Source organism: Chinchilla lanigera, unplaced genomic scaffold (genome assembly GCF_000276665.1).
Source record: "Chinchilla lanigera isolate Chin_1 unplaced genomic scaffold, ChiLan1.0 scaffold00004, whole genome shotgun sequence".
NCBI lineage: Eukaryota > Metazoa > Chordata > Mammalia > Rodentia > Chinchillidae > Chinchilla > Chinchilla lanigera.
The window spans coordinates 37053393-37070831 of record NW_004955405.1 but is presented as its reverse complement, the minus strand read 5'-3'; the positions used below and the strand labels follow the sequence as shown (position 1 = coordinate 37070831).

Sequence of the window (17439 nt, the reverse complement as noted above, 5' to 3'; positions counted from 1 at the left end):
AAACAATAACCATTGATAATTTCCTACCACTTTGTCTGTAATTTGGTAAGCCCCCCCATCATCATTATCCTTCTCTTACTCTTTAAAAAAAAAAAAATTTTTTTTTAAAAGACAGAATCCCCGGGCTAGCCTGCAAGTGTAGCTGTGTTAGATGCTTAGAATTCCCAGCTGTAGACCTTTCTATCTTTATGATTTTGTACTTTGAGATTCCAAAACTCACATTTTATGTGGGTAGATAGATAAGCAGAGTTTGGCAACAGACTGACCAAAACCTTTGCTCTGCTCTCTAGAAATTCCCAGTGTCTGATTCCAGATCCAGAGCAAGAGTCCACCGCGGGACTGCTGGGCTGTCGCAACTGCGCTTGTTATCTGAGATTGCGAAGGCGGTGCAGGGTGGGGGAACCTCGCTCTCCGTCCCGCTGGGCGCCCAGTTCTCAGCACTCAGTACTGTGTACATCATTTACTTTTATTCAGTGTCCTTCTTGGGGTTCACACCCTACTGTTTTAAAATACTCCCCATGGTATGATTTGAGGGGCACAGAGGGAACCCCCTTCCTCAAAAATCCCTTGTTAGCCAGGTATGGTGGCGCAGGCCTGTGATCCCAGCACTTGGGAGGCTGAGGCTGGAGGATTGCTGCCAGTTTGAGGCCAGCCTGGGCTATTTAATGAGCTCAAGGGCACCCTGAACTGTATAGCAAGATCTTGTCTCAAAGAAAACAAAAAGGAAAAAAGTCACTTTTCAACAACCAGTGGCTTAGGGCTTTGGGGACTAACAGGACTAACGGGGAGTCCCGCTGGGCGTAGCGTGAGGGCCCCCTTGGGAATTCCTCACGGGGCACCACTGTCAGGACATCTCTGCTTGGGGACAACAGAGAGTGGATGGGATTACACAAAAAGGGGCTGGAGCTCTGCCCCCCCCCCCCCGCCAGGGCTGAGCCCCGGAGTCACAAGGACCCCAGGACCCCCAGACGCTGAACTTGGGGACCCGGGCGCGCCTGGCGCTCTCATTTCTAACGCGCTCCCTGGCCCGAGGCAAGCTCCTGCTCTCTCAGGACGGCTCAGCCCTGAGGGACCAAGGTGCACAGTGGCTTAGAAGCCTGGCCGGGCCTCCAGCAACAAAGCGAGGAAGAAGGGGCTCAACATGGGTCACAGACCTCATTTTGCCAACGGCCTGAGGCTGTTTTGCGTTTTCGTTTGGTTTGCAGTACTGGGGATGGAACCCCTGTGCTGAGCTACATCGCCAGCCCTTTTTAATTTCTGATTTCGAGACAGGGTCTCCCTAAGCTGCTAAATTGTCGAGGCTGGGCTTGAAGTTGTGACCCTCCTGCCTCAGCCTCCCTGCGTGCTGGGACCTCAAGTGTGCGCCAGCACGGCCAGCCCCAGGCTGTTCTTTCTGGAGCAGAGAAGGGAGGGGGCTGGGAGCAGGTAGCAGGTGAGGGGCGTTGAAAACTTTATAGTTGACATCCACTAGGGCCGATTCCATAGTGCCATCTGGCCGCCTGGTTGCAGCGTCGGTGGGTCAGCGGGTGAAGCTTTTCTGTCTGTCCTGCAGCCCCGTGCGGGTCCCCGCGGGCATCTGCCTGGAGGCAAACAGTACGGGCCGGGCCATACAGGGGGGCCCTCGGTGGCTTCGCCCCCTATGCTCCCTGTATCTGGAGGGGAGGGCGGCAGGGCCGGGGGGGGGGTCCCATGCTGGCCACAGGCACGACGCCTTCCTTCTCACGGCTGTGCCCCTTCCCGGTTCCTCCCGGGATCGCTGACTGCGCGGGTCACTTCCGGCTCCGGAACCACGGCGTATGCGCCTGCGTGCCCCGCCTCCACCCGCTTGGGCCCCACCTTCTGGAGCTCCCTCTGGTCCTGTCGCACCCTCCGGGCCTGTTCTGCTCAACTCCTTAAGAGTGGCGCTGAGCTGGGCCTGGGAGCCCTCGACTGTGAGATCCTAGCACTCAGGAGGCTGAGGCAGGAGGATCTCTGTGAGTCTGAGGCCGGCCTGGCCTACATAGCGAGACCCTGTCTGAAAACAAAACAAAACAAAACCAAAAGAAGTTTTTAAGGTAAAGTGTTAGCGTTGGTAATTAATGTCTTTAAACTTGCTTTCCTGGGCTCCACGACTGGAGTGAAGGTCAAGTAGAATAAAGATGGGGGGCTGTCTTCCTGGGGTCCCAAGGGCTCTGCCTGAGCCTTTGCCTGGCAGGAGGCTGGTGTGGGGGATGCAGGCGGCGCGGTCTGCTCCTCCTCTGCGTAAGCGCCTGTCCCAGGCCACGCCTCAGTCCCCTCTGGAAGTGTTTAATGGCCTGTCACCGCCACTCCCGGGGGCTTTGCCCCCAGTAGCCTGCCCCAGGCGTACGAAAAATACTTAGCGAGGCCAGAGGTTACTCAGGCAGCTGCGTCTGGAGACCCTGGGGGTCACTGGGACCCCGGGGCAGTGACAGCCCTCAGAGTCGGGACAGCTGGCCTCCCACGTGTGGCCGGTGTCTCTAGCGCACCCCGTGAACCAGGGTTCAGCTGCACAGAGTTTTATACATACCGCACACGGGGTGACTGGAATCTCTCACTGCGGGCTGGCCCGTAAGCGGCAGCCGCTAAAACCAGGAGACAAACCGGGAGTCGGTTTAGAATCAGGCAGGGCTGCGAGGGAGTTGGAAGGAAGTCCGACTGCCCTCACCATTTCCTGCCCTGCTGCTTCTCCTGGGAACGGAGAGGCCAGGCTTGGGTTTCCAGAACTGCATCAGAAAAAGCTGCTGCGAGGGAGGGCACAGAGCCTGGTCGGGATTGGTGGGGTCGGGGGAGAGGGGACGCGGGGCAGACAGAGGCCGCTGGCGGCTGGCGGAGCCCAACCCTTTACAGCCTGCTCTCAGAAGCCATTCATCCAGCTGACAGGCGGTTAATAAAATAGCTGTGTCGAGTCCAGCGTGGTGGCGCACGCCTGTCATCCCAGCGCTAGGAAGGCTGAGGCAGGAGGATCACCAGGGGTTTGAGGCCAGCCTGAGTTACGTAGTGAGTTTAAGGCCAGCCTGGACTGCACTGTGAGGCCCTAGCTCAAAAGAAAGAAAGAGAGAGAGAAGCAGGGGAGAAAGAAAGAAAAAAAGCTGTGTCTTCCCTCCGTTCTTCGAGAGAGGCCTTCGTGATGACCTCGGAGGCGAGGCGCGCGTGCAGAATCGCCGGATTCCTCCGTGGCGTGGCCAGCGTGTCCTGGCCGCCAGCGGCCCAGCCTCCAGGCTCTGGCCGCCTCGCTCCCTCCTGGACCCACGAGGGCGTCCGGCGCACGGAGGCCGATGTCTCTCTGTCACATCCCCGTCCCGGCCCTTAGCAAAAGGGGCTTCGAGGACACCCTGGGGCCTGGCACGCACAGACCGGGCCGCAGACCACGTGTCCTCGGGGTGTGAGCCGGAGAAGGGGCCCCGACAGTGGTCTGCAAGAAGGGGGCGTGTTCCACCCTGACCTCCCTGTGGGCCGGGACCCCGCCTGCAGAGGGCGCTGTGCCGCCGGGATCCGAGACCCGGGCGGAGCCCAGGCAGGAGGGACGGTCCCGGGCTCCCCGGCGGTGGGAAGCGCAGGGTCACGTCGCCGGGTCACGTCGCCATGGAGAAGGGAGGTGGTGTGGTGTGGTGTGCACTGCCCTCCGTGTCCAGACACTCACCGATATCCGAGCCACACCAACTCCCGAGTCTTTAAAATACTCAAGTACGTGCCCTGGTTACGTCTCCTTCTGCGTACTAACTAGTCTTAGACGTTACAGTTCCTGGCAGGCATGAAATGGCTGATCGATCCCTGAGACCCTGGCTGAGTCTATCGCAGCGCACACATCAGACATTCACTAGCTCACGTGCGAGGCTGCATACAGTGTTTCAGATGTCAATTTAAACTCCGTGGTGGCGCACACCTGTAATGCCAGCACACAGAAGGCTGAGGCAGGAGGATCACAGTGAGACTGAAGCCACCGAGCTACATAGTGAGACCCTGTCTCAAAAACAAAACAAAAAACGAAAACAAAAATGACACTATGGACACACCACCTAGTGGCCATCTATTTAGCCTGGGGGGAAAAAGACCAAAATAAATCGGGGAGACCAGTGAATAGGCAAGAGTGGTGAGGTGCCCTGTCCCGCTGCACGGTCCTGGAGGGCGAGGGAAGTTGCCAGTCAGATTGTGGCTCCGTGCAGATGTTTCTCAGCTGCCAGGCCTTCAAAGATGCCATCAGCAAAGCCTAATCTGCATCCACGCTGTGGGCCGCAGCCCCTCCACCACCCTCCAGCACCCTCCACCACCGGTCCAGGTGTTTCGGCAGCGATCCGGGGGTTTGGCCGCGGTGCTCTGGACTCCCGGACTTCGGTCCGAGGTTCTGGGTCCAAGCATCTACACCAGTGCCACACCCTGTCCTCACAGCCGCTTCGGGGTTCCTGCATAGTCACTGAATCCGTTTTCCTCCCAACTCCCACAATTCACCTGCAAGGAAAACTTCAACGCCAACTTACCTTTTACCGAATTCGAATGGGGGAAGAGCGCGTAGACCCTTGCGTTAAGCCGGCCTGTTCGAAATAAACCTTGGATAAAGTGCAAGGTAGGTTCTTAAGAGTCTGCCGTGGTATGTTATGTTTTTCATGATGAAAAAGAGCATTGCTTTTTTTTGCAAAGTACAGCGAGCATGACAATAATGAGCAAAGTACAGACTGCAAATGAGATTTTGCAATTTTTAATGAAGCAATCGTGTGCAAACTCTTTTTTTTTCTCCTTCTCTTTAACATTAGGAGGAAAGAAACTGACCACACTAGCGGCCTGGCGGGAAGCCAGAAAATGCTCTCTCTTTCCAAGCAGATTTCGAAGCAGCGGAGTTGGAGGCGGCGCCGGCCCTCAGTACTCGTCGGGGTAGCTGCAGTGCAGGTCGCGCAGGTAGGAGTCGATGATGTTGGGAGGCACGCCCTGCAGTAGCAGCCTGCAGAAGGACAGCCCGCCTGCGGGCGGAGGGGCGGGTCAGAGCCGCGCGCAGGGCCCGGGCGCGCCTCCCGAGCCAGCTGCCTGGAGACCTCCACGCAGCCCGCAGCCGCAAGGCTTCACCCGCCCCTGCCTGAAGCCTTCCCCGGCTCCAGCACATCTGGAATCTACAGCAGCTGGCATCCGCACAGGAAAGCGAATTCCCAGCGGACCCGTGGCAGTGGTTCCCCTGCCGCTGTTCAATCTTCGGTTCCTAAGTGGTGGCCAATGCCCCCACCCTGGGGGAGGGTTTGGGGTTCCTCTCGAGCTGATTTAAAGGTCCTGCCTGCACTGCAAAATGCGCGCTTGGGACGGGTCCGCGGGAAGGCGTGTTTCCAGTTGCTAATGCTCTTGCTAATCAAGCATGAGACGTTCCAGCTCAAGCACACTGGACAAGAAAAACACAAAATGCTTCGCTTTAACGCTGACCATTTACACACTGTCGAAAATGCAAGAGTTGGAACTACTTGGTTAAAAATACAAAAGCAGGCCCAGTACCTTAGGAAGGCGAGAGAAATGCCACTGATATTTCACACCTACCTTCTGAGTTGCTGAATTACATTTAAAAACTTAAAATATCATTCAAGAGAGAACCCATGAGACCACAAAATGGCACGGTCTACTTAATAAAGTGCTTTACTACTTGCTAAAAAACTCATAACCAGACAAAAACAGCATGCTATTCGAACATTCTTAACATGTCTTGAATGCAGATGAGAAAATCATTCTCCTTTAAGGAAAAAAGGAGCCCAAGTCACATATTGCTAGAAACGATGCCGTGTACGTCCATTCCTTGATGCAAGGGGTTCAGAGTGCGGGGAGCATTCATCCCGAGCTACATTAGGTGCTTTCATCCCCGCTCTACCGCATTCCACAACTTGCTTTGCATCACACGGAGACGGCTGCGACCCATGCAGGAGAGCTAGCTGTTAATGTCAAGATTCGGAAATACAAATTAAAACTATGCAGTTAGCGGCTTAAAAGGAGGAGTCTATTTTCATTGGATTCCGTAATGAAAATCATGCCATACTCCACAGGCTTGGTATGGCTTATGACAACCATAAGCTTCATATGCCAAACCATATGAAAGCTTACCTTAGATGACAAATACACTCAAACATCCTTACTGTGCTACAACTAAGGGGGGAGAGAGAGAGAGAGAGAGAGAGAGAGAGAGAGAAAAGTTATGAGCATTAATGGTGCTGACACCAAAGTCGGGTAACTCATGGGAGGAGATTACGGTCACGATTATGACGAGGCAGTTTCATTAATCCTTAGTCATGTGAAAGATGTAGGGGGGTGAAGCTTATGGAATAGAGGGCGGGGTCCAGTCACTTCAAGAGGATCATTAATACATAAACAGTGATTAATATGCACAACCACTTCGCCAGAAGAGGTGGCAAAGCCGGTCGGGTGGTACAGGAAAGCTGATAGGTGAGAGCTTCCAAACCATTAGTTGGAAAGGATCGAGCCCCTACAACATATATATATTGTGTTTTTCAACAAAAGAAAAACATAGGCAATGGACAAAATGTTAGTGTTCATATATATATGTTGAACTTCCAAAAGGCAAAATTATCAAGTATAAAAATTAGGTGAGTGTACGCTGTCATATTCTAGTCTCAACTGATTGTGTATAGATGACCTGAATAAACTCCGCTGAAACTTAGACGGCAAAGTGACTCTGCATGTAACCTCCACAACTTTAAAGAAAAAGCTCTGATCTTTTCACAGCTGACACCACCTACGGAAATCGAGACGACTGTTATAAACGCAGGGACAGACTGCATTAGAGTTCGCATCGGATGGCTAACCTCGCCCCCACTAACTTGTTTTTCCAAATGGCACGAACCGTACGTCTGTAATAGGATTAGGGTCCCTTATTGCTTAACACGTTTTGTAGTGGCTTGTGGTTTTCCTTCCTTTCAGATTCATCAACATGAGATCATTTGGGCCCCTGGTACTATCGAGCTGATCCGAGTTATTGATCTTCCGTTGGGGAATCTGTCACTGGAAGATCTTACCTAGGAGGGTTTCCAAAACTTGGATCTGCTTTTGTATTCTCTTCGCATCAAAGACACATGGGACACTTTTTCCTACAATTTAGTGAAGTTAAAATGTTCCATTCTCTGAATCTCATCATGAACCTATGGGAAGGATTCTGTAAAACTGTCCTACAGAACAAACACATCCTTCTACCTCGGAAAAAGGAGGATATTCAGTGAACGTCATTGATTCTAAAGTCTTGGTGGTCTTATTCTACAGAAGGAGAACGTCTTGCAGTGCAGTTTTCTGACTTTCTTTTGGGTGGCAGGTAGTTTTCGGGCCAGCCTTCCTGTTTCTACGTTACCTAGGATCCTTGGATAATTTGGCCTTCCTCATTCATGGCATAAACACCGTATGCCATGAGCTGCTGAGAAACAAGGTTAAAAGCAAATGAGAAAAGTCAAGCTTCACATGCAAAGTGCGTTTTCATTGAAAAGGAATGGAACAGAGAGTAGAAATATCCGGTGGGATGGGAACTTTTTAAACCTGTTGCTGCCCCGCCAGCAGGACCGGTTGTCCAGGGGTATTTACTCCTTGATATATCACTGCAGAATTAGAATATTTGTACTGGTATTTATTTATTCTCAGTAGATTCTTACCTTTTTTTCTAAACACAGTTTAACTTGATTCAAGTTACTTATCATCAAGTAATCTGATGAGAACAGTTCCAACTTTACTTTTAAGACCCAAAGCTATACCAACATAATCACAGCCGAGACCTTTCCATGAACTTATATGTTAGAATACATTCTTCTTATCAAATTCAACTGCTATGCAGTAATTGAATTACAACTATTGACTAGAATGTAACATCTATATGGATAACATTATTTGCTTTTATGGAAGACCCTAATATGAAAGCCACATATGAAAGCGTAATTTTACATCCTTAGCAACATTCAGTAATTTCCAAAGCACAAATAAATGGTAATTGTTTTATTGTTTAGGGAGTATTGGAACTTAAGTATCAACAAGATAGAACTAGTAAGGATAGGAGTTTAGAAACCAGATGATTTGCAAATAGGACTTTCACTGTCATTTAAATTTGATAAAGCTGCTAAAAATAATATTTAAATTTGTAAGGTCTATCTCAGTAGCAAGTTTTGAAATTTTCTAATATATGCTTTATACTTATAAGACAGAAGTAAAATTTTTCTTCTCACTCAGTTATGGATCTACTGTAGACTGTGGACAGAAAGAATACTGCTGCTTTTTTTTTTTTTTTTTTTTTTGAGACAGGGTCTCGCTGTGCAGTTCAGACTGGCCTTGAGCTCACTTTGTAGCCCAGGCTGGTCTCAAACTTGCTGCAATCCTCCTGCCTCAGCCTCCCGAGTGCTGGGATTACAGGTATGTGCTTTTCAGAAGTTATGAAAGGAAGTTACTTTGGTCAAGAAGCTCCTTGCATCACATTTTTAAAAATGACTGAAAGACTCTTAAAAAAATACCTGAAGCCTTCACTATGATTTTCTAAACTAGGTATTTACGAAGTCACCTTTCTTCATGGCAGAGAGGTAGAGAAAATGAAGATTGGTGATCCTAGACTAGCAATATAATAAACACGAGAGAAGACACACTGGGCTCTTGTCACCTCTGGGCTCATAGTGATTTTCTTAGGGGTTCTCCTGGTGTCCCCCGGTGAGTTTTGATTATCAAGAAAATCTTCAGAATGAAAATTATAGTCAGTTAAGATGAAACTTAAGATCACAGTTTATGCTGAGATTTTTCTACCACATAAATCCTTATGTGTTTTCTTGATTTATATTAGTTGCCACATCTTTTTTTTTAAGACAGGGTCTCACTATTTAGTTCAGGCTGGCCTTGAGCTCGCAGTGATCCTCCTGCCTCAGCCTCCCAAGTACTGGGATTAGAGACATGTGCCACCACACCTAGCTGTTGTCACATTTGTTAAGACTAATATAAATGAAATATATATAAATAGAAGGGCCTTAGCAATTTTACAACAACTGGTTACAGTGTGTGTGTGTGTGTGTGTGTGTGTGTGTGTGTTTATGCTACATTCATTTCTTTTCTTCCTGCAGCACTGAGGCCTTCACACTGGGCTACATCCCCAGACCTGTTTATTATCATTATTTTTAATTTTGAGACAAGGTCTCACAAAAGTTGCTAATTTGCCCAGGCTTGGCTGGAACTTAGGATGCTCCTGCCTCAGCCTCCCAGCCACTGGGAGTACAGGCGTATACCACCATGCCCGGTGTGTATGCTGCATTCCATGTGTGTAATATCAAACACCCAATCAGCAAACTTATGCATATCTGTATCTATCTATAGACCCATGAAAGTTCACAGGTTTGTAAACTAAAAATAGTGTGAATTCCCAAACTGCAGTGTCATTAGATGAGTTTTTGCTGCAGGCTTTTCTTTGCAGGTGAACTGCATCACCAGAGTCATTCTTACTCAATTTTTTGACCAATTTTGCATGTCTATATCTGGGACTCTGAACGTCTAATTTGAAGACAACAATATGCAGTCTAACACCCATTGGTGAAGTCCTACCATCTTGTTTAGTGAAGCTCTGTATTGTTTCTAATTTTTTATATTATTTTTTATTCTCTTTAATGGATTGATCAAGCTTGCATTTTTACATCTGGTAATCTGAGCAACTTCATTGAAGATAACAATATGTAATGTAACAACCACTGTTAATTCCTATCATTCTGTTTTGAAACCTTGTATCATTTTTATTGTTTTTGTGTTGTTTTGTTGTTTCCTTTTTTTAAAATTCTCTTTAAAATAAAAAAAGAATCCCTTCATTCACATGCATGGAAAAATAAGTGGACCGAAATAATCTAGTCATCTTTCACAAAGTGGAGTGGGTCGGAATGTAAAACTGTCTTTTCCCCGAATTCCCTCCCGCTTCTCTCGGCAGCAGCACCACCGCCGAAGACGAGCGCTTGTTTGTTTTTTATTTTGGGACAGGGTCTCCCTGTGTAGCTCAGGCTGGCCTAGAACCTGCGGCGAGCCTCCTGCCTCAGCTTCCTGAGCGCTGGGATGACAGGCGTGCGCCCCTGCCTGGCTGTAGGCAAGCGCTCTGGCCACGCCTGTGGCGCTGCATTAGGCCCCGCAGGAAGAGCGCCCCCGCGCGGCCGCGCAGCCGTACCTTTCACTTCCAGCTTGCACTCGATCTCCACCGCGCCCAGCTCGTTGACGGCCTTGCAGCAGTAGGTGCCCCCGTCGTAGGGGCTGGGCTTGCGGATCTCCAGGGTGCACACGCCCTGGTTGCTGAACATCCGGTACCTTGGGTCATCCACGATTGCAACTTTGTTTTTCATCCAGGTTATTTTGGGCTGAAGTTCAGATTGAACAAGATTAGGTCAGGGTCACCCCCAAGGAGCACATTAAGGTGGCGGCCAAGCCCCCTACTGACCGCATCGGACCACAGGGCTCAGACAGAAAGCAACCCGGGCCGAGGAGACTGACTCCCGCGCTGCCGCTCCCAAATTAACCCCACCTAGGGCTTGGGAAGAAAGCAAAGGAGTTGTGAAGACGAAGAGCGGGTTTGTTCAGTGGACAACGAGGGCGACCTTCCTAGCGGGATCCAGAGGGCGGGCACAAGCTTCTGAGTATCATGTCCCCCGCTGGGGGGGTCGGATGGGCCGGAGGAGGGGCAGATGCAGCGGACCGTGCCCTGGTGCTCCTTGGATATATACAGGCTTTGTCAATCACAGGTTTTTTAATTTAAAAAGTGAATCCACAGGTCTGTGGCGTGCAGCACCCCCAGGGCTGGGCTTTTCCGGGCCTTTTACCGGGGCGCGTTGTTTAATTTAAACGCTCAACCTCGCTGCCACTTTGCATCCACTCTGAGCATGACGCTGCGACCCCGTCCACCTTGCCTGCGGAGGTGGCACCGTGGGACCTCTGGCTCCGGCCCAAAGTCGCAATGACCGGGGGAAGGGAAACGACTGGAATCGGTTCCGGGTCGAGGCAGCATCACTGAAGACCCCAGGAGAGAGGACGCGGGGCCGGGAGGGCGGGGGGCGCGTGCAGAGCGCAGGGGACCGCGCGGGGACGGGGTGTCACCGCAGCGCGGTGCTCCGCGTCTAAACACGCGTGTTCCGATCCCGCTCTGGCGTCCAGCGCCGGGCGCCTGGCCCCGTCCCCGCTGAGCTGCCCCTGGTTCCTGGTGTCCCCCCGGCATCACTTGCTCGGCTCCAACCCCAGCCTCTTCCCTGTCCTTCGTGCAGGGCGCAGCCCTGGCCTCACTCCTCATCACCGCGCCGAGCGGACGCCTCACGCAGGGCCGTGCGGGGCCACAGAGAGCCCGGCCGCCCCAGCTCCCCGCCTCGGCCTCGGGGCTTCCTCGGGGCACGGCCCACTGACACCCCTGGTTCCCCCGGCGCCTCCTGGGGCCTGTGGCCGCCAGTCACTCACTCACCGCTGTCCTAGCAGCTGCGACAGGGGACCTCACGCCCCGAAGCCCTCACCCGGCCCGATCCGGCCGCAGCGGAGGCCTCGGTGACATCAGAACTGCAGCCACACCGGCCACCGACCGGGTGAGGCCACCTCCCGCCTGACCTCCCGGGAAGCGGTACCGCTTCCATTTCCTGCCCTGTCAGTTCTTTCAGAATTAGATGGTTTTCTTTTTCCCTAGACTCGATCCCTTAGTGACTTCAGAAATAAGAGCATTTTTTGCTTTTACTTATGTTTTTGAACAGAATGGACATAACGACACCAGCACCGCACCTTCCACACCTGCCGGCCTAGGGAGCAGAGCTGGCCACGGAAGGTCCCACTGTGTTACCACAGGCCAACGCAGCATGACGGGCCAGGACAGGGGCTCTCGGGCTGGTTCTTTTCTGGTTTTGTTTTGTTTTGTTTTGTTGAGACAGGGTCTTGCTATGTAGCCCGGGCTGGCCTCAAACTCATTGTGATCCTCCTGCCTCAGCATCCCGAGTGCTAGGATCACAGGTGTGCACCATCAGCTACCACACCCGGCTTGGGGTTGGTTCTTTTTTTTTTTTCTTTTTAATTTTTTTTTTATTATTTTCTCTTTTAGTACTGGAAATCGAACTCATGGCCTCGTGCTTGCCAGGCAGGCACTGCCCTGCTGAGCTACATCCACAGCCCCTTTTTTGTCTTTTTGAGACACGGTCTCACTATGCAGTTCAGGCTGGCCTTGCGCTCACTGTGTAGCACAGGCTGGTCTCAAACTTACAGTGATCCCCCTGCTTCAGCCTCCCGAGCGCTGGGATTACAGGCATGCGCCACCACGCCTGGCCTAGGTTGGTTCTTAAACTCAGCCAATGCGACAGGGAGCCACGTACCTTGGGGTTCCCCCTGACGCTGCAGTTCAGGGTGGCGTTGTACCCCGCGATGGCATAGGTGTTCACCAGGGGCTGTGTGAACATCGGTGCCTCTGTAAAGTCGAAGTCTTCGTACACGGGGTTTTTGTAGATTTTACCTTAAAGACAAGTATTTGCGTATGTTGGAAGGTGGCTTCTTGGGACAATGGACAGTGCGCTGAGCTTCCAGAGGCCCAAGGCATTCAAGTGCACTGGAAAAGCGAGCTGGCCTGAGACGTGCTGTCCGGGGGAATCTCTTCCCAAGGAATCTCTGGACCTCAGAGAACGCAAGCGAACGCCTGACCCATGCACATTCGCAAGTGCAATGCGCACAGCCAGTCACACGCGAGACAGGAAGTGGGGGTGGCTCACGCTCAAACAGGTATTAAGAAGACTTTGGTGTTTCTCTGAGTATTTTATTTTATTTATTATAAAAAATGTTTTATCATGGTATTGGGCATTGAATGCAGGGCTTTTACTCTGAGCTACACCTCCAGCCTTTTTCTTTCTTCTGAGACAGAGTCTCACTATGTAGCTCAGGCTGGCCTTGAACTCACTATGTAGTCCATGCTGGTTTTGAATGTGCAGGAATACTCCTGCCTCAGCCTCCCAAGTGATACTACAGGTGTGCACCACCACATCTGGCTCGATACTATTTCAACTGGAAATTTGTTCTAATGTGAAATCACACGGAGGGGCTACTGCAGGAGAGTGGCTGACAGCCAACTCTGAAGATGAAGCTAGAAGCCAGCTTCTCCTTCAGCTGCAGAGACGGCTCCCTGCGTGGTTTCTCTGAGGCTACCCGGCAGTAAGAACAACAGAAATCCCAGAAGTGAACGTCTGCCCCGGCGATGTTAGCCCTCTTAGATGCAGGGCCCAGAAACTGGAATGAGTTAAAGCTTATGTTTGCAGGTATAAAAACTGTAATCCCCAGGGGCTGGGGATTTAGCTCAGCGGCAAAGCGCCTGCCTGGCAAGCACAAAGTCGTGAGTTCGGTTCCGGTACTGGAGAAAAAAAAAAAAAACAAAAACAAAAAACTGTAATGACAGCCAGCCATGGAGGCACATGCCTATAACCCCAGCACTCAGGAGGCTGAGGCAGGAGGATTTCCAAGAGTTCAAGGCCAGCCTGGGCTACACAGCAAGACACCATCTCAAAAAACTTTTTTAGCCGGTGATATCGCTCAGCATATGCTGCTTGGCAAGCATAATGCTGTGAGTTCGATTCCCAGTACCAAAAAAAAACTTTTTAAAAATTAATTAATTAAACAATAAAAGCCTCAAGGTGAATGCCACTGCCTTCGCGAACACGGCTCATGAGGTGACAGTGCTCTCTGAGCGCCGTGCCGTTCCCCCCTCCCCCACCGCGGCCCCGCCCCCCAGCCTCCCCGCCCGCCGCTCACCGTCCTTGGCGATCACGGCGCTCTCCTTGGTCATGGTCGCGTCCTCGCTGAGCCCGCACATGTTCTCCGAGAAAACCCGGAAGTAGTACTCGTTCCCGATGACCAGCTCCGTGATGGTGGCGCTGGTTCGGTGGTAGTGCTCGATGACGGTGAACCACTCCTGAGAAGAGGAGGTAAGGCTAATCGTTTGAGGAAATAAAAATACACGTGACCCTCCTGCCTCAGCCTCCCGAGTGCGGGGATCTCAGGTGTGCACCGCCACACGGGGCTGGGATTCCAGGGCTACTGTGTGGTTCGAGGGTCCTCCCTTCCCGGCCCGCCCTTCGCCTCTCCACACCCCCATGGGCTCCTCCAGAGCCTCCCAGGCCACCCTTGGGAGCCTGGCGACCGGCAGGAAGCCGCCCACCATGCTCTTCCTGTCGGCCTTCTGGATGGTGTAGCCGGTGATGGCAGCGTTGCCGTCATCTTTGGGCGGCGTCCACGTCAGGGCCACGTTCTCCCCCCACACGTCTTCTATCTTCACAGTCTGCGGTGGCCCTGGACGGTCTACGGGAGGGAGGCGGGCATCAGTGTGGGGCCGCTGTCTCTCCTCCGAGCGCCCCTGGGACCCACACCCTCCGCTCTGCTGGGGTGGGCCAGGTGCGTCCCCAACAGGCTTGGGTGACCCAGGGCAGCGGGACCTCCCGGGGAACAGGAACAAGGCTAGGCTCAAGGGCAGGACCTTTCACCCCAGAGGGACTCCCAGAGGGCGCGGGCCCTTTGCTTAGGGAGCCTCAGGTTTCAGCAGATTTACTGAAAAATTACACCAAAAACAACTGGAGACAGCGTTCCCTGCAACATGGCCCTCACAGTCCTTTCTTCCTCCTCCTCTGCCTGCTCCTCCTTCTCCTTCTTCTTTTTTTTTCTTTTGAGATGGGGTCTTGCTCTGTAATGCAGCCTGGCCTTGAACTATGTAGCCCAGGCTACCCTTGAACTCATAGCCATCTTCCTGCCTCAGCCTCCTGAATGCTGGGATTATGGACAGGTGCCACCACACCCAGCTAGTTAAAATTTACTTTGAAATGCTAACACGTATTACTAATTTGCTGATTTTTTCTTCAGTCTCAAGGGATCTTACACAGCACCATCCTAGCTGCGCTCCTGCGCCCCCTTGGGGACGAAGGACCGTTGGTGGCCACCCCACGGGAGAGGCAGCCCTGCTTCGGGCCCAGACCCACCGACGATCTGGATGTCGATGGACGCGGTCTCCGTGAATTTTTCCACCTTGACCTGCAGGTCGTATTTCCCGGAGTGGCTGCGCTCCGCCTTCCTGATGAAGATGATGGTGTCCGTCTCCGAGTTGCGGATGTTGATTTGATTCTTGTCGATCTCCTTCCCGTCCTTCTTCCAGCTCAGCTCTGGTCTTGGTTTTCCCTAAAAAGAAAGACACAGAGGGTAGCGGGAGAACGCAGCCTGCCTGAGACTTCCCCGCCCCGGCCCCGCTGCACGTCCGGGTGACCCCGTGATTTCCCCAGCTCGGGCCCCGCGGAAGGAGGTCTGCAGTCTCCTCGGCCGGGCCCCAAAGCCTGCACGACCACGACAGTGGCCCAGGGATGGGCGCTGAGCCCTGGAATCCTGATCTGGAGCCTGACCACCGTGAGACCTGAGCAAATCACTTACGCGCCCCGTGCCTCAGTGTCCCCGGCTGTACTCCGGGAAAGGCGGCAGTACCTGCCTCAGAGTGGCTATCAGCACGCAGGGCCTAGCTCTGACTGCCCTGGCGGCAGACCCCAGTCCTGAAGAGGAGCCGTCCTGGCCCCCGCGGGCCCGGTTCGGTCTCTGGGACCCAGGGAGGTCCTAGAACTCCCGGGCACCCGGCAGACGGGGACCCAGCGTGGATTCAGGGATTCGGCCCGCGGTTCCCTGCAGGGCCTCCCAGGCCTGGACACGCCGCTGTGGCCTGTGTGATGGGCGTGTGGTGAGTGCTGGGCCCCGACCCCGGTTGGGGCGTGCGGGCTCGCACGCGGGCACAGGGACGATGCTGGGGAGGCGGAGCAGCCGCTCGTGTGACTGTGTCAGGATCGCGCTGGTGTTGCCTCTTCCCGGAGCCACGTCAGACTGCAGACTCCGGCCTGGCTGCACCTCCCAGGAGCCTGGGTCTGAACAGATCTGTGTGTGTGTGTGTGTGTGTGAGAGGTATCAGTGTGTGGAGATCAACGCCCATCACGGTAAGCAGAGCCCGGTTAATCGTGGGAGCCGTGAACAGGGCGTGTTTCCGTGGCCGTGTGCAGACACCCCGGTGGGGCGCCCCCTCCTGCCGGGCTTGGGCTTGGTCTGGGGTCACCGCGGGAGCCAGGCACACACTGTCCTTCACATACACGCCCAGCTTCACTCAGCGCGCCCGGCACCAGCGGTCGCCGGCTCCAGGGAGACGGGGCGTCCGCACCTGGCTTCTCTCCCGCTCCTCTCTCGCCCCCTGATAGTCCCTGAGCTTCAGGTGAACCTAGAGCTCGTCTGTCTCACGCGGAAGAAACCCCGACCCGGCATACATCTCTCTACTTGTCTAGCCTGAGGCAGTTCACTCCCCCCTGGTCTCTTCTGTTTTTATCTCTGTCTCGGAGGGGTCCGGCGCACTACGGCGTTAACTCCTGTCACACCCCGCTTGTCTCTGTGACAGCCCAGGCCCTGCGGTGAGGTACCTGGTAAGGGATAACCAGGTTGACGGCTTCTCCCACTCTGCGGATGTAGGTTTGCTTCAGGTGCCTCGGGATGCGGATTTTTGGAGGCTCTGGGGAAAAGCAGAAGAGCACAACTTTGCCGTCAGCAGGTCGTGCCGGAAGCGGCCCTGCCTGAGGACAGCGGCGCGGTGCTCACAGCCCGTCCTGGCGGTCTCCCTGTGCCGCCTCGGCGGTGCCAGCCACAGCCTGTTCGGTGGCATCTCGGTCCAAACCGCTTGCTTCCCGCAGAGGTGTTTGGAGGGATGCCCAGAGTCTACCCGTGATCACCCTGACTGCACTGCAACTTTGTGTATTTATTTATGGCAATTAGATACTTAATACAGGTTTATAGAAAACCACGTTTTTCATTATCCCAACAGTAAGAATATCCATCAGTGGACATCCCACAAAAGATCTACAGGCACCTCGTTTGCGGGCTTGTTAGATAGCACGCACGTTGTTAAGCAAATAACATGGGTTAATTTATTCGATTCTCACAATATCTTGATGTGGCAACTATTATTATCATTGCTATTTTGCAGATGAAGATATTAGGACTTAAAAAAATCACATCTGTCATCCAAGGTCACATTGTCAATAGATGATAGAAAAAGGATTAAGCCTACATAGTATCTCCAGAATCTATTAAGAAAGTATGTACACTTTATGCTTTCTTGCATCTAGCCATTTATCCATCTATCCCTCCATCCACCCATCCATCTGTACTTGCATCATCCCTCCATCCATCCATCCTCGCATCATCCCTCCATCCATCCATCCTTGCATCCATCCTTCCATCCATCCATCCATCCATCCATCCATCCTTCCATCCATCCACCCATCCTTGCATCCATCTATCCATCCTTGCATCCATCCATCCACCTATCCTTGCATCCATCCATCCATCCATCCTTGCATCCATCTATCCATCCTTGCATCCATCCTTCCATCCATCCATCCCTCCATCCATCTTTGCATCCATCCATCCTTCCATCCATCCATCCATCCTTCCATCCATCCATCC

At 52.8% G+C, this 17439-nt stretch overlaps 1 protein-coding gene across 9 annotated transcripts in view; it reads right to left on the bottom strand.

Moving 5' to 3' along the window:
- Positions 1 to 4677: 4677 nt before the first annotated feature.
- The window catches only part of Mybpc1 (myosin binding protein C, slow type), a 73357-nt gene continuing 60595 nt past the window's right edge, over positions 4678 to 17439 (bottom strand). For 4 of the 9 annotated variants that reach the window (XM_005374552.2, XM_005374556.2, XM_005374557.2 and 1 more), the window contains 9 exons: positions 16398 to 16486; positions 14937 to 15132; positions 14126 to 14265; positions 13720 to 13879; positions 12300 to 12436; positions 10136 to 10322; positions 7504 to 7562; positions 6067 to 6108; positions 4892 to 4952 (listed from right to left, as the gene is read on the bottom strand). In XM_005374552.2, coding sequence (XP_005374609.1) covers positions 6103 to 6108; positions 7504 to 7562; positions 10136 to 10322; positions 12300 to 12436; positions 13720 to 13879; positions 14126 to 14265; positions 14937 to 15132; positions 16398 to 16486 — 974 coding nt within the window. In that variant the 3' untranslated portion in view covers positions 4892 to 4952; positions 6067 to 6102. Of the gene's footprint in view, positions 4953 to 6066; positions 6109 to 7503; positions 7563 to 10135; positions 10323 to 12299; positions 12437 to 13719; positions 13880 to 14125; positions 14266 to 14936; positions 15133 to 16397; positions 16487 to 17439 lie in introns of all 9 variants that reach the window. The other 5 variants (XM_005374551.2, XM_005374554.2, XM_005374553.2 and 2 more) reach the window with 3 other exon arrangements.